The sequence below is a fragment of the Phascolarctos cinereus genome, unplaced genomic scaffold, assembly GCF_003287225.1.
Source record: "Phascolarctos cinereus isolate Bilbo 61053 unplaced genomic scaffold, phaCin_HiC Scaffold_726;HRSCAF=1367, whole genome shotgun sequence".
Classification (NCBI taxonomy): domain Eukaryota; kingdom Metazoa; phylum Chordata; class Mammalia; order Diprotodontia; family Phascolarctidae; genus Phascolarctos; species Phascolarctos cinereus.
The window spans coordinates 396,179,969-396,194,352 of NW_027556098.1; the positions used below are offsets into that span (position 1 = coordinate 396,179,969).

Genomic DNA, 14,384 nt, shown 5'->3' on the forward strand with positions numbered 1-14,384 from the left:
CAGGCTTTCCTCCACTGTTAAGCAAGAGAGCCCACTCTCATACTTTCTCTTTCTATTGATTTGGAATGCCACAGCTTAAATCTAGAGCTTCCAAGAGTTCAGAGATCAAGGAGTCCCGGCAGGATCACACAAGTCGGGGCAGCTGCCCTTTACCCCCTCCCCTCCCATCACCCCCTCCCCACACCAGGCTGCTCTGCCCATCCCCTCAGGGCAGCAATGAACCGATTATAGGTTCATTCACAATGAAGTTGTTAGACATGGAAATGGTTGGTTTGGGCTCCTAAGGAAGGTGGGGGTGGGGTGGGTGGGAAATAGTCAATTCAAAGGAATGACTCACAACTAGTAGAATTTCAGGCACCCACAGGGGTGGGGTTGTGGGGGGAGATTTTGGGATTGGTTTCTGTTTGGAGGGGCCTAGTGCTCCTGACATCTGTAGGTGGGCAGGGCCAGCCTTGACTGCCTTCTCTGTCTGCTCCAGTTGAGGATGGGGATGGCTATGAGACAGACCACCAGGATTACTGCGAGGTGTGCCAGCAAGGAGGAGAGATCATCTTGTGCGACACGTGTCCCCGAGCCTATCACTTGGTGTGCCTTGATCCAGAGATGGAGAAGGCTCCGGAGGGCAAATGGAGCTGCCCCCACTGTGTAAGTGTGCTCCCGGCCCCTCTCCCTGCTCCTACCTCCCTACTCCGGGAAGGGATGGCCAGCACTCTAATGTCCCAGAAACTTGCAGGTTTGGGGAGACCTGGGGTGACATTACTGAGGCCTGAGCACTTTGCTGCTTCGGGTTGGAGGCGACAGGAGCTTTTGTTCAGGGCCCGGTGATGGGGACTCAGAGGAGAGACTCACTTCCTGACACAGTGATGCAATAGAAAGAACCCTGCTTAGAAAGTCCAGGGATCCGGGTTCAAATCCCATCTCTGACACTTACTATTTGTGTGACCTTTAGTAAATCACTTCCCTTCTCATTTATAAAATGAGGTGGTTGGGTTAGATGACCTCTAAAGACCCTTCCAGGTCTAGATCATAGTAGGAACCCAGCAGTCCACAAAAGCAAACACTGTTTTTGTTGTCAGTTGTAACCCATGGACAATACTGTCCATGGGGTTTTCTTGGCAAGAATATGGAGTGGTTTATCATTTCCTTCTCCAGTGGAGTAAGGCAACCAAAGGTTAAGTGACTTACCCAAGGTCACACAGCTAGTAAGTGTCCGAGGTCAAATTTTAACTCAGGTCTCGTGAATCCAGGCCCAGTGCTCTAGCCATCTAGCTAGCCCTCCATCTGAGGCTGCCTTAAAGGGGGAATCAAGTCCAGGACTAGGGAGGCCATGGTCCCACTGTTCTCTGTCCTGGCCGCATCGCATCTGCAGTTCTGTGTTGAGTTCTGAGAGTCACGTTTTAGGAAGGACGTTGATAAGCGTCGGTTGAAAGAATTGTGGTTGTTTAGGATGGAGAAGAGAACACGGGGCCAGGGGTGGGGGGAGACGGGAAGTGTTTGAAGAGCTGTCCTTCAGGAAGGAGATTGTTTTATTGGCCCTAGGGAGAATCAGAGTCGTTGGATGGAAGTTACAAAGAGATCAATTTAGGTTCAATGTTAGGAAAAATCTCCTTCCATTTAGAGCTGCCTCAAAGAGGAATGGGAGGACGGCTTTGGGAGGTAGTGAGCTCCCCATCCCTGGAGGTCTTCAAGCAGAGGCTTGATGACCTCTTGATGGAGGTTGCCATGGGGGTTCTTGTTCAGGTGCAGGTCAGACTCTGTGGCCTCTGCAGTCCCTTCCAGCACTGCCATTCTCTGACCTCATCTTCCCCTTTGCAGCAGGCTGTTTTGTAGAAACGCAGCCTGAACATGGCAGTCTCCATCCCCTAGGCTTGGGTTTCCCAGTCATGGCACCCCTGCTGGGCTAGCTTTGTCTTCTTCACCAAAGTTCCCCATCCTGAGCTACCTCCTCCAGCCCCCAAACTGATCTGGGTGTGGGGTGGCGTCTAACTCCAAGGAAAGGGGTGGGATGAGATGGAATCTGGGAGGACTGTGGGGCTTTTTTTCAGCTGCTCTTGGTCCAGGCGTGGCTTTGCTCCGGGACAGGGGGTGAAAGTCCCTTATTCTAGCATAAGGAGTTGGGGAGGGCGGGCGGTGGGACCAGGTCCCAGGGAGCCCCTTCTTTCCCAATGCAGGAGAAAGAAGGCATCCAGTGGGAACCAAAGGATGAGGAGGAGGAGGACGATGAGGGGGGCGAGGAAGAAGAGGACGACCACATGGAATTCTGCCGCGTCTGCAAGGATGGGGGAGAACTTCTCTGTTGTGATACCTGCCCGTCGTCCTATCACCTGCATTGCCTGAACCCGCCGCTGCCCGAGATCCCAAATGGTGAATGGCTCTGCCCGCGCTGTACAGTGAGTGTTGTGCCTGTTCATTGTCCCCAGACCCCATGCCTCCTCCTGGCCTCGCCGGGTCCAGGGGCTCTGCCGCTCGTCCTTCAGCTCCGTTCCTGTCCAGGTGTCCCGTGAGAGGTCCCCTGGCCTGGGAATGAGGGGAGGGGTAGTGTGGTCTGCAGAAAGGGAATGGGGTTGGGGACCGGCGGATCCGGGTTGGAATCCCAGCTCAGCGCTTCCCGGCCTCTGTGACTCTGGGGGAGTCACTAGTCACTCCTCTTCTCCTAGCCTCAGTTTCTTCTGCTGTAACATGAAGGGGATTGGAGCAGATGAGCTCGAAATGTTTTCAGCTCTGACATGATCGTTCTAAGCTATGTCCCAACTCTGACATCCTGTGTTCTAGGCGCCCTCCCAGTTCTGACATTTTATGTTCTAAGGGCCCTCCCGGCCTGTCCTTCTGATCCTATCATTTTTCTCTGTAATGATTGATGGGAAATACTGCTTAGATAGCCGGACAGGCACCTCTCTTGTAAGGCTTCAAGGACAAGGAATGTGAGAGAGCTTTGTAAATAAAGCTGGGCTACATTTTTACATTTGGCCTGTCCCTTCCGCAGAGCAGGGGGGTCTCTGGGGCTCCAACCTCAGTTTCTGCTGGGGAAAGAGGAGCCCTCATGTTGTCTTTTCACCCTTTGCTTTTTCCAGTGAGCAGATACTTGTTTTCTCTCTCTCCTCTCCCCCCTCTTACCCTTTGCATTGAGGAAAAAGAAAAAGAAAAAACAAACCCTTATAACAGACATACACAGTCAGGTGAAACAAATCCTCACGTTGGCCACGTCCAAGAGTCTGTGTCTCATTGTGCACCCTGGGTCCATCACCCCTCCAGGAGGCCTTATCATCGCTCCTCTTCTGAATGTTCTGCAGCTTGGAGGTGCTGGGGTGGGGGACCAAAGGTCACCCAGATGCACTGTGTGTGTGTCCTGTGGGTATTAGGGGGCAGAGGAGTCTCTCGTTGCCTGGGCAAGGCTGGTCCTTGTCCCCCGGTGTGTATGTAGGACTAAGTGTGCCCCTGAGTAGATGTGGTTCCAATACAGTCAGCGTGCTGCCCTCCAAGGGCTCCCGCAGGGAGAGGAGACAAATGGTCTGTGCAGGTTCCTGGCATTCCCTGCAAGAATCTCGAGATTAGATGCCAGCTCCTACCCGGTGCGTCTCCTCCTCGGAGAGGTGGCTCTCCGGGCCAGTGGGGCTGCAGCTGCCGGCAGCTGTGATTTGTGCTGCCCACACTGTATGATTTTTAGTGTGAGATATGGGGGGGAAGCAGACATGCATTATTTTCTTGGCCATCTGCCGGATTCTAGGGGCTGCTTCTGCCTGGGGGGGGGGGGTTTGGAGGGTGGTTTATAAATCAGGGCTCTTCCCAAGGCTGCTCTCCTCCCTGGACCTCAGGGACCCTGCCTACCCTCCTGTGTATATGTCCTCTAGCATATGTGTGTGTGTGTGTGTGTGTGTGTGTGTGTGTGTGTGTGTGTGTGTGTGTAAGCGTGTGTGTACAAAATGATATCAGAAGATTTTTCTCATTCTTGCTGATATCCTCTTATGCCTTTTCTGGTTTCTAAAGATGAATAGAAGACTTGGGCTTGGCTTGTATATTATTTCCTTCCTCTTTGAGCCCTTCCTGGGTTCAAATCCTGCCTCAGACACACTCACTTGCTATGTGGCCTTGGACGAGTCATGTAACTTCTGGTCTCCTCCTCTGTAAAGGGAAGGGGGTGGTTTCAGTGACTTCTGAGGTCCTGTTCATGTGTCTTCGCTTCCCGATAGGGCCAGGCATCAAATCCTCCGCCACGGTGAGGCCCATCCTCCTGGGACCCTGGCACCCCATGTGGTGTGTCTTCATTTTCCTTGCTTTCTCCCAGTCAACTCATTTTGACCACATAGATATGAGGACTCAATCTAAAGTGATCAGCTGTATGGCCTGGTGTCTAGAATACTGGGCTTGGAGTCAGGCCTGAGTTCGAATTCCATCTCAGGCACTTACTCTTTGGAGTGGCAGCATGGAGTGTGAAAGGCTTGTAATCAGGAAGACCTGGGTTTGAATTCCATCTCAAACACTTAGTATCTGTGTTACCCTGGACAAGTCCTTACTAGCTGTTTGCCTCAGTTTCCTCATCTGTAAAATGGGGGATAATAATAACAGCACTTACATCATGAGGTTGTTGAGAGAGCCAGATGAAGCAATGTCTGTGTAAAGTACTTTGTAAACCTTGAAGTTCACTAGAGATGTGTAATTTTTTTTTTTTTGGTGAGCCAATCAGGGTTAAGTGACTTGCCCAGGGTCACACGTCTCTTGAGTATTATGTATCTGAGATTGGATTTGAACTCAGGTCCTCCTGACTCCGAGGCCAGCACGCTATCTACTGCACCACCTAGCTGCTGGAGATGTGTATTATTCCAGGTAACCCTTGGCATACAGTGGATACCACTCTCCCACACAGGAAGGAGGAACATTGTAGACTTAGCCCCTGCTATGCGCAGGTGAGGAAGGGGCCCTGCTGTGTGTGACCCTGCTGGTTCCCTGCACCCCCAGAGGCTTCTAGGATGGGACCGTCTTCCTGAATAGGGAGAAGTGTGGGGTGGAGGAAAGACCCTTAGGTCGGATGCCAGGGTACCTGGGCTCTTCTCCCAGGTCTGCCACTAACCAGCTTTGTAATCTTAAGGAAGTCATTTCAACTGTCTGGGCCTCAGTTTCCTTGTCTGTCAGAAAGAGTCTTTGGCTTAGAGTCATAACTCAGCTACTGATACTACCTCTGTGTGACCTTGGGCAAGTCCTTTTACCTCATTAGGCCCCAGTCTTCTCATCTGGAAAATGGGAGGGCAGTTGGACAACACTACTTTTGAAGGTTAAACCTGTGATCCTATTGTCTTTGCAAAGCTTTGTTCAGGTGTGGAGGTGGTAAAATGAGGATGATAAAGGGTGGCGAGATGATGCATTGGGTAGAGTGCTGAGCCTGGAGTCGAGAAGACTCATCTTTCTGGGTTCAAATCTAGCCTCAGATACTGATTAGCTGTGTGACCCTGGGCAAGTCACTTAACTTCTATTTGACTCAGTTTTCTTATCTTTAAAATGGGGATAATAATAGCTTCTACCTCCCAGTGTTGTTGTGAGAATCAAGTGAGATAGTGATTATAAAGTGCTTAGAAAACATTAAAATACCATTCGAGCTATAACATGAGATGAAAGTGTGCAAGTGCCTTAAAGTAATAGCAACAGCAAAAATAATAATAACAGGAAAGGTTTTTACTTATATCATTCTCATTCCATTCTTAGTATAACCCTATGAGGTAGGTAGTATTGTCATTCCCATTTTATAGATAGGAAAACAGACCTACAGGTCAAATGACCTGCCCAGGGTCATACAGCTAGTAAGCATCAGAGGCAGGATTCTAACCCAGGTCCTCTGACTCTAAGTCCAGTGTTCTCCTGTCCTGCCCCATGCTGTTCCCAACTGAAGCATTAAGAGTTCTGTATACATATCTGGGGCATGAAGTTGACAAACATTTTGTGATTACCTGCTAGGTGCCTGGTCCAGGTTTTTAATGATTATAACAGAAAAGGAGAATAGATGAGTCTTCCTTCCTTCTGTCCTTCCTTCCTGTCTTTCTTTCTCGCTTCCTTCCTTCCTTCCTTCCTTCCTTCCTTCCTTCCTTCCTTCCTTCCTTCCTTCCTTCCTTCCTTCCTTCCTTCCTTCCTTCCTTCCTCCCTCCCTCCCTCCTTCCTTCCTTCCTTCCTTCCTTCCTTCCTTCCTTCCTTCCTTCCTTCTTTCCTTCCTTTTTACCTTCGTTCCTCCCTCCCTCCTTCCTTCCTTCCTTCCTCCCTCCCTCCCTCCCTCCCTCCCTTCCTCCCTTCCTTCCTTCCTCCCTTCCTCCCTTCCTTCCTTCCTCCCTCCCTTCCTTCTTCTCTCCCTCCCTCCCTCTCTTCTTTCCTTCCACCTGTCAGGTGTTTTAGGACTTTTTCAGGGCAAGTCCAATGAAGATGATCCTATCTGGGATCTGAGGAGGGATGTTCAAGGCGTGGGTGCTAACTAGCTGGGGTTCCCCCTTTCCTTCTCTGTCCTCAGTGCCCCCCCTTGAAAGGGAAAGTCCAGCGGATCCTGCACTGGAAATGGACAGAGCCGCCTGCCCCCTTCATCACTGTGCTGCCCCCGCCTGATGCTGACCCAGGCATCCCTCCGCCCAAACCTCTGGAAGGCATTCCTGAGCGGGAGTTCTTTGTGAAGTGGGCTGGACTGTCCTATTGGCATTGTTCCTGGGTGAAAGAGCTGCAGGTGAGAAGGAGGGAGAGGGAGTAAAGAGAAAGGGATATGTGACATGATACCACTGTCTAGGAATGCGTCCTGTCTGTCATCCATCAACCAGCATTTGCTAAGTGCCTACTACGTGCCAGGCACTGTACTGGACAGACAGACCGTCATTCACAAATACAGACAGTGAGACAATTCCCAGTTGCAAGGAGCGTTCTACACCTCCCAATACGGTCTTAGAAAAGGGGGAGATCCATGGGGAGGGAGCTCAAGGAGGGAGATCTGGGTGCCCTTGACCTCTCCCTTGGCCACTGTGTCTTTGGCTAAGCATGCGGAGGAGGTATCTCTTCTGAGCCAGGGGAGGGGCGTTGCTCTCTGAGCCGGGCAGGGGATGTCTCTGTCCAACTTCGGGGGCCCTCATGACCTTGCCTCCTCTGCCCCGGGGACCAGCTGGAGCTGTATCACACGGTCATGTATCGAAACTACCAAAGGAAGAACGACATGGACGAGCCGCCGCCCTTTGACTATGGCTCTGGAGACGAGGATGGCAAGAGCGAGAAGAGGAAGAGTAAGGACCCGCACTATGCCAAGATGGAGGAGAGGTTTTATCGCTACGGGATCAAGCCGGAGTGGATGATGATTCACCGAATCCTGAACCACAGGTGAGCAGGATGCAGAGGGCGGGGGGCTTTGTGCGTGCTTGCTTCAGCATCTGACCTGTAGCCGGGACGTTGCATTAACAAGGCGAGGAAGTAGGTGAATGAAATTTTCCCAAATAAAATTGATTTATTAAAAAGGTCATGGAAAGGATCTAGAGAAACATGGGTGAAGAGAGGCACACGTGCAACAGCAAAGTAACTGTTTAGAGTTCAGTTGGATTTTAATTTACGTATTTAGTGACTGGTAACTTCTGTTATGATTTTCACTTTTATGAACAAACATGTAGCCATGTTAGACCCTCTCTAAAACATGGGTCAATAATAAGAAAAAATTAAACATAAATTGAGCCATCTTGAATGACATCTAAGAGGGTTTCACACATGTGACAGCCAAGGAACAGCACTGTGAAACATTTGGATGAATTCATTTTAGGAAGAAACATTGAAGCAGGGTTTAACTAAACTCCCTCACTTCATTAGACTCTCCTGGCCCATACACATTACCTGCCCTCACCTAAAATTTGCATTTCTTCCAGTACCTGGCTTCATGTCCTTCAAAGCTATAACTAGGGTGGGCAACTGGGGCTCCTCCCCAGGGTATTAAAATTTATAGGGTGCTGTTGGCGTGTTTAACAGGTAGAAGAAACAATTGTGCTTAGCACCTGTTTTATTAAGAACCTACTAAGCTTGGCACATAGTCAGTTCTTAATAAATGCTGAGTGAATCAAAAATATTTTCAAGATATCTATCAGCTATAACCCATCCTAGGGTTATGTCTATATCTACATATCTATATTATATATACCTATATCCATAGGGCCTTATGTTCATGGGGTCCATATCTTGAGGTCTCTCCCCTTAGCTTTCCTTACTTACCTGAATTTGTCTTAAAATATTGGTACCAGAATTGCTAATTAGGGCTCTGCTCCCCTGAAAGTTCTTTCTTTGCCTAACTTAAGTGCCCCTATACTGAAGGGTTTCAGGTCTTCTCTTTGGGAGAACAGCCAAGCAGAGAGGAAGACCAAGACCTATGGAAACCAAGACCCATGATTTTCACCTCTATTAAATTGCATATTAAAAGCACAGATTTTAATTCTCGCCCCCCTCATCCCAAAGCTGGACAGGTGAATTTTCCCAAAATGTATTACCCCAAAGTCCTGATAACTACTAATTATTTATTGAAAAATCCATAATTTTCCCTGGTCACAAGGCAATCAGTCTTACCCTTATTGATTTCAGGGCTTGGTGCAGCCATTACTTATATAAACCATTTTCATCTGTCTCTGCTTTTCTGTGAAAACCATTAATTTCTTTCCATGAATCTTGCAGGCCTGTGTCACGTGCATTTTGGGCACATACTAGAGGCCCTCAGTGTTACTCTGTTACAAAGAGACATTGCCTAGTGTTTGATTCAGCCAATCAACCAATCGATCAATGCAGTGCCTACTGTGTGCCAGGCACTGTTCTAGGGAATATGAAAAACAAAACTGAAGCAGGCCCTGCCCTCAAGGCACTTATACTTTCCTAGGGGGGGGAAGGAACAACCCATGCCCAAATAACATGTGTACAAGATAAACAAAAAGCCAAAGTCAGAATTGGGGAGTGGGCACCCTAACATTTAGGGGTGTGGGTTGGGAAAGGCCCCGTGAAGGATGTGGCATTTCAGCTGAGCCTTGAACATCCTAGGCAAAGGCATGGAGGGAGGAGAGAGATGCCAAGTATGGGGTTGTTGTTCGTTCTTCATTCTCAAAGAGGACCATGACATCAAGAAGGTGATGCTATGACTTGCAAGTGAATTGGATTGAAGTGAGGCAGGCCTGTGCAAAGACACCAGCCTCATTGTCTCCTCCAGAGCCCTCTGGGTCCAGTGGCCAGATATAGATGAAGAAGACTGGAGAACGGTAAAGAGAAGGCAGTTAAGTGGTGTAATAGAGCGCCGGGCCTGGAGTCAGGAAGACTCGAGTTCAAATCTGGCCTCAGATACGTGTTAGCTTTGTGACCCTGGGCAAGTCACTTCATCCTGTTTCCCTCAGTTTCTTCATGTGTAAATGAGTTGGAATAGGAAATGGCAAACCACTCCAGTATCTTTGCCAAGAAAACCTCAAATGGATGTCCCTAACATTAATGATAATGAGGATGGTATTAAGGTTTACTAATCACTTCCCATGTTATCTCATATGGTCTGAGGTCTGTGCCTTTATTATTCTACTTTACAGATGAAGAGAGGTTAATGGTCTTGAGCTGGGTCACACGGTTTAAGTGAGTGTCTAAGGATTTGCACTCAGCACTTTATCCATCTTGCTACCTAACTGCTGACATTCATTCATTCACTGGGTCATTGGAAGGGACCTTAGAGATCATTTGATGTAATCTCCTCATTTTTACAGAAGATGTTACATTAATACTTCAGACATTTAGGCCCACAAATCCAAATCCTTCATTTGACAGATGAGGAAAACTGAAGTCTCAAAAGGTTTAAGGACTTTGAAGCACAGGGTGGTCAGATCACAGATTTAGAAATGGAAGGGATCTTAGAGGCCATTGACTCCAATCTCCATATTTTACAAATGTGGCACAGAGGTCAAGTGACTTGCCCAGGGTCATACAGCTAGTAATGCCAGAGGCAGGATTTGAATCCAGCATTCTATCTGCGTGGCCTCCTCAGGTTGTAGTAGTGTACATTTGCTTAATTAAATTTGCTCCTGTATCCCTTGGGCTATTGAGAAAATCAGAATCTGAAGGTGTGTTATAAACAGGAAAGCCCGGTGCTCGTGTGAAATCTCAGTGTTGGGCTCTTGCTTCTGCTCCCGTGTACACACCCACTCGGGCCGGAAGCAAGCATCCATGCTGTTTGGTTCTGTTGCAGCTTTGACAAGAAAGGGGACGTGCATTACCTGATCAAATGGAAGGATCTCCCCTACGACCAGTGTACCTGGGAGATTGATGACATTGATATACCCTACTATGAAAACCTGAAGCAAGGTTATTGGAACCACAGGTACCTCCGGAGGCCTGGGCTGGGGGCGGAGGCTCTGGGACAGGTGGGGGCCCCTCTGGCCACCCGTGCTGCTTGGATTCTCATCCCTGTGAGTGTAAACACCCCCCCCTCCCCGCCCCTGCCTCTCTCCTGCTTGCTTCTCATTATCCATGCTCTTTTGTAGAGAGCTGATGTTAGGAGAAGATTCCAGACCACCCAAGAGACTGAACAAGAAGGGAAAAAAGCTGAAAGATGACAAACTGGAAAAGCCCCCAGAGACTCCCTTAGTGGATGTGAGTTTTGGGCAAAAGGGGAGTAGCGGGGATGAGGAGGTGGCAGGGGATGGGAAGACCTGGGTTCAAATTCTGCCTCTGATGCCTGCTAGCATGGGCAAGTCATTTGGTCTTCTGAGCCTCAGTTTCATCTTCTGTAAAAGCCGGATAATAATGGATGGGCTGAACTTGGCTCCAGGACCCTCTGGGATCAAATGTAAAGTCCCCTGTGTGGCATGTAAAGCTCTGTATATTCTGGCCCTTCCCCCACTCCAGGGACCCCACCATCCAGCCACACCAGCCCCCTTGCAGTTTCTCTTCTCATCTCTGTGCCTTTGCATTGGCTGTCACCCATACCTGGAATGTCATCTCTCCTCCCATCTGCCTCTTAGAATTCTTTAGAATTTCCTGCTTCCCTCTATCAGATTACTTTCCATCTATTCTCTAAAGTTTTTTTGTTTTGTTTTGTTTTTCTGGCGAGGCAATTGGGGTTAAGTGACTTGCCCAGGGTCACAGAGCTAGTGTCAAGTGTCTGGTCTGAGATGGGATTTGAACTCAGGTCCTCCTGATTCCAGGGCTGGCGATCTATCCACTGCTCCACCTAGATGCCCCTATTCTATAAAGTTTTAAACTTTGTTTTCAACTTAAAATTTCCCTAGGGCTTTTAAATTAGAATGTAAGCTCCTTGAGGGCAAGGGACTGACTTTTGGTTTTCTTTGTGTCCCCAGACCTTAGCACAGTGCCTTCAAATCACCTTCCTGAGACTTATTAGCTCTATGACACTGAGAGAGTCACTTCATTTATCTGTGCCTCAGTTTTCCCCTTCTGTAAAATGGAGGTATTAATAATCATGCTTCCCTTGAAAGATGCTGTGAGGACCAGGTGAGATAATATAGCTTTGAAGCCTTACACAGCTTTCTTATTACTTGTGGAGAGGTCATGCGTAGCTTCTGAAGTGTCTCCTTACTTAGGATGTCAAAGCATTTTAATCCCAGCTTGTTTGCCTTCTGGGAACAAACTGTCTTTTAAAAAATATATCATATTAATATAATATTTTTTAAAATATATAAATATTAATATATTTAATATATCATTTGTAATAGAATAATAGGTAACATTTAGATAACACCTACTAAGTGCCAGGCACATGCTAAGTGCTTTACAATTATTATCTCATTTGATCCTCATAACAATTGTGGAGGGCAGATGTGATTATTCCCATTTTACAGATGAGGAAACTGAAACTTTCCATTTGCAAAGAGATATCGTTAAGCAAAGCAGACAAGCACTATTGGCTCTGATTAATGTCTGATGATGGATGCCCCATGTTGCACCCATAGTCTACCACCTCTCTGTGGAGAGGAGGATGACTCATTTCACTGTCATGCTCAGAAGGCTTGAACATGCTTACTGAATCAATCAGAGTTCTTATATCCTTCAGTTGTTTTCTTTATCCTTTACATAAGTAGTGTAGTGGGTAGAGTGCTGGGCCTGGAGGAAGACTCATCTTCCTGAGTTCAAATCTGTCCTCAGATACTCACTAGCTGTGTGACCCTGGGCAAGTCACTTTACCCTGTTTGCCTCAGTTGCTTTATCTATAAAATGACCCAGAGAAGGAAATGACAAACCAGTCCACTATCTTTGCCAAGAAAATCCCAAATGTGGTCACAAAGAGTTGGACACCTCTGAAAAATGACTGAACAAGAAATAAATATCCATCTTCCTTCTCTGCACTGAGGAATATGAATGAATCCATTATTTTTATATTCCATGGTTGATTCATCCATATTCCCCAATCAGTAAGTCTCCACTTTCCTACCAGCTCCTTTGTTTTCTCTCTGTTTGTATCTGTGGGGCCTTTCTCTTTGTCTGATCTTTTTTGGAGTTTATGACTTAAGAAGAGGGAAAGTTGAGTGACTTCTCTAGAATAATTCCAAATTGATTTCCAAAATGGCTGGGCCAATCCACAGGTCCATTGGTATCAGGCCACTTTGGCTCACGTATTTAATAATCAGCCCCTTGGCCCAGGGGAGGGATAATCATAGTAACAGGTGACAGCAAGCTTTGAGGTTTGCAAGGACTCTACATATGTTGTCTCATGTTGGGATGGATATCAAGCTTCAGCTCAAGCTGGGAAGAGTGGAGATGTCACTTTGAGTCTGAGCTCTTGCACTGGGGACCCTCAGAGGTAGAGTGGGAAGACAAACTATATAGGGCTTCCTACAGCTGTAATAGGAAGGGGGCTTAGAGCGTAAGGTTCTTGAGGGCAGGGACTATTTGGCCTTTTATTTATTTACTTTTTGTGTCCTCTGTTCTCAGCACAGTACCGTTTAATAAATGTTTGTTGATTGATAGAGAATATATAGACAAAGAGGCCTTGGCTACTTCTCCCCACACAGCCCACTGTCAAGTTCGACAAGCAGCCATGGTACATCGATGCCACAGGAGGGACACTCCACCCTTATCAGCTGGAGGGATTGAACTGGCTGAGGTTCTCCTGGGCCCAGGGCACAGACACCATCTTGGCCGATGAGATGGGGCTGGGGAAGACTGTCCAGACCATCGTGTACCTATATTCCCTCTATAAGGAGGTAAGTCCTTCATTTCCTCCAGTGTGTAATTGGAGTCAGAGGGCCTGGGTTCAGATTTTAGCTCTCTCCCAGTTGTAACCTTGGACAAGTCATTTCTCAAGTTTCCTGATGTTAAGAATGAAAAGGTTGGATTAGAGGCCTCTAACGTCTCTTCCTTCTGAGTCTATGAATTCATGACGAGATTCTTTCTAAGTCCCTTCATTCTTTGTAGTGCTTGGCCAATGGGCAACTATTGCCCCAGTGCTTGGGACTTAATAAATGTTTGCTGATAGACTGATATCGATGATTTTACTGAAGGCCACTGGCATTGTGGCAAACTTACCTGGGCCCTGTCTCCCTCCCCAGGGTCACTCTAAGGGGCCATACCTGGTCAGTGCCCCCCTGTCCACCATCATCAATTGGGAGAGGGAATTTGAGATGTGGGCACCTGACTTTTATGTGGTCACTTACACTGGGGACAAGGAAAGCCGATCAGTAATCCGGGAGAATGAGTTTTCCTTCGAGGACAATGCCATCCGGAGTGGGAAGAAGGTTTTCCGCATGAAAGTAAGAGCTCTTGAGGTTTGCTTTGGGTTTTCTTGGGCTGGGAAGGTGGGAGGATTGAATGTGAAGCTAAAGGGAATCCAACTCACGTCTTCTCTGTGATATGTGGAGTTTCTCAAGCCCTCGTCATTCCCCCATGGCATCTTTCTTTTCCATTGGTAACCCAGAGACCTCACTGGACATCTAGCTCCACTGGGATTTCCTGCGGGTCCTTTCCACCCCACCCCTTCATTATAATCACCAGCAGATTAGAGTCACTTCTCAGAATCATGCTTTTAAATGCACAAAATAAAACTCATGGGATTACAAAGGAAACCAAAGGTTAGTGAGAATAAAGATGTAATTTTTATCCTATCCAAGTTCACAGACTCCCTGAAATCTTTCTGTGGCTTCCTTTTGGTGTCCATAGTTTGCAGGTTATTAAGAACCCTGGCATTTTAGTGGAGTGGATAGAAAGTGGGGCTTGGAATCAAGAAGTTCTGAGTTCAAATGCTGCTTCTGATAATTCTTTGGGAATTAGCTACTAAATCATACATGGCTGGCAATCTGCATAAGTAGAGAGAGTTTTGGAGAAATCCTTTCCATAGTCACACCCAAATAAGATTAAAAAAATTAAAAGATATATATTAAATGGTAAATAATTTGTGATTTATAGGTAGTTTTAATTTTTTTAAA

At 47.4% G+C, this 14,384-nt stretch overlaps 1 protein-coding gene across 5 annotated transcripts in view; it reads left to right on the forward strand.

Annotated features, from left to right (window-relative positions):
• CHD5 (chromodomain helicase DNA binding protein 5) overlaps positions 1-14,384 on the forward strand; it is a 157,128-nt gene that overhangs the window by 82,901 nt on the left and 59,843 nt on the right. For all 5 annotated transcript variants that reach the window (XM_020975188.2, XM_078145732.1, XM_020975217.2 and 2 more), the window contains exons 8-15: positions 479-645; positions 2,172-2,390; positions 6,485-6,691; positions 7,118-7,329; positions 10,193-10,324; positions 10,488-10,596; positions 12,975-13,166; positions 13,512-13,712. In XM_020975188.2, coding sequence (XP_020830847.1) covers positions 479-645; positions 2,172-2,390; positions 6,485-6,691; positions 7,118-7,329; positions 10,193-10,324; positions 10,488-10,596; positions 12,975-13,166; positions 13,512-13,712 — 1,439 coding nt within the window. The remainder of the gene's footprint in view (positions 1-478; positions 646-2,171; positions 2,391-6,484; positions 6,692-7,117; positions 7,330-10,192; positions 10,325-10,487; positions 10,597-12,974; positions 13,167-13,511; positions 13,713-14,384) is intronic.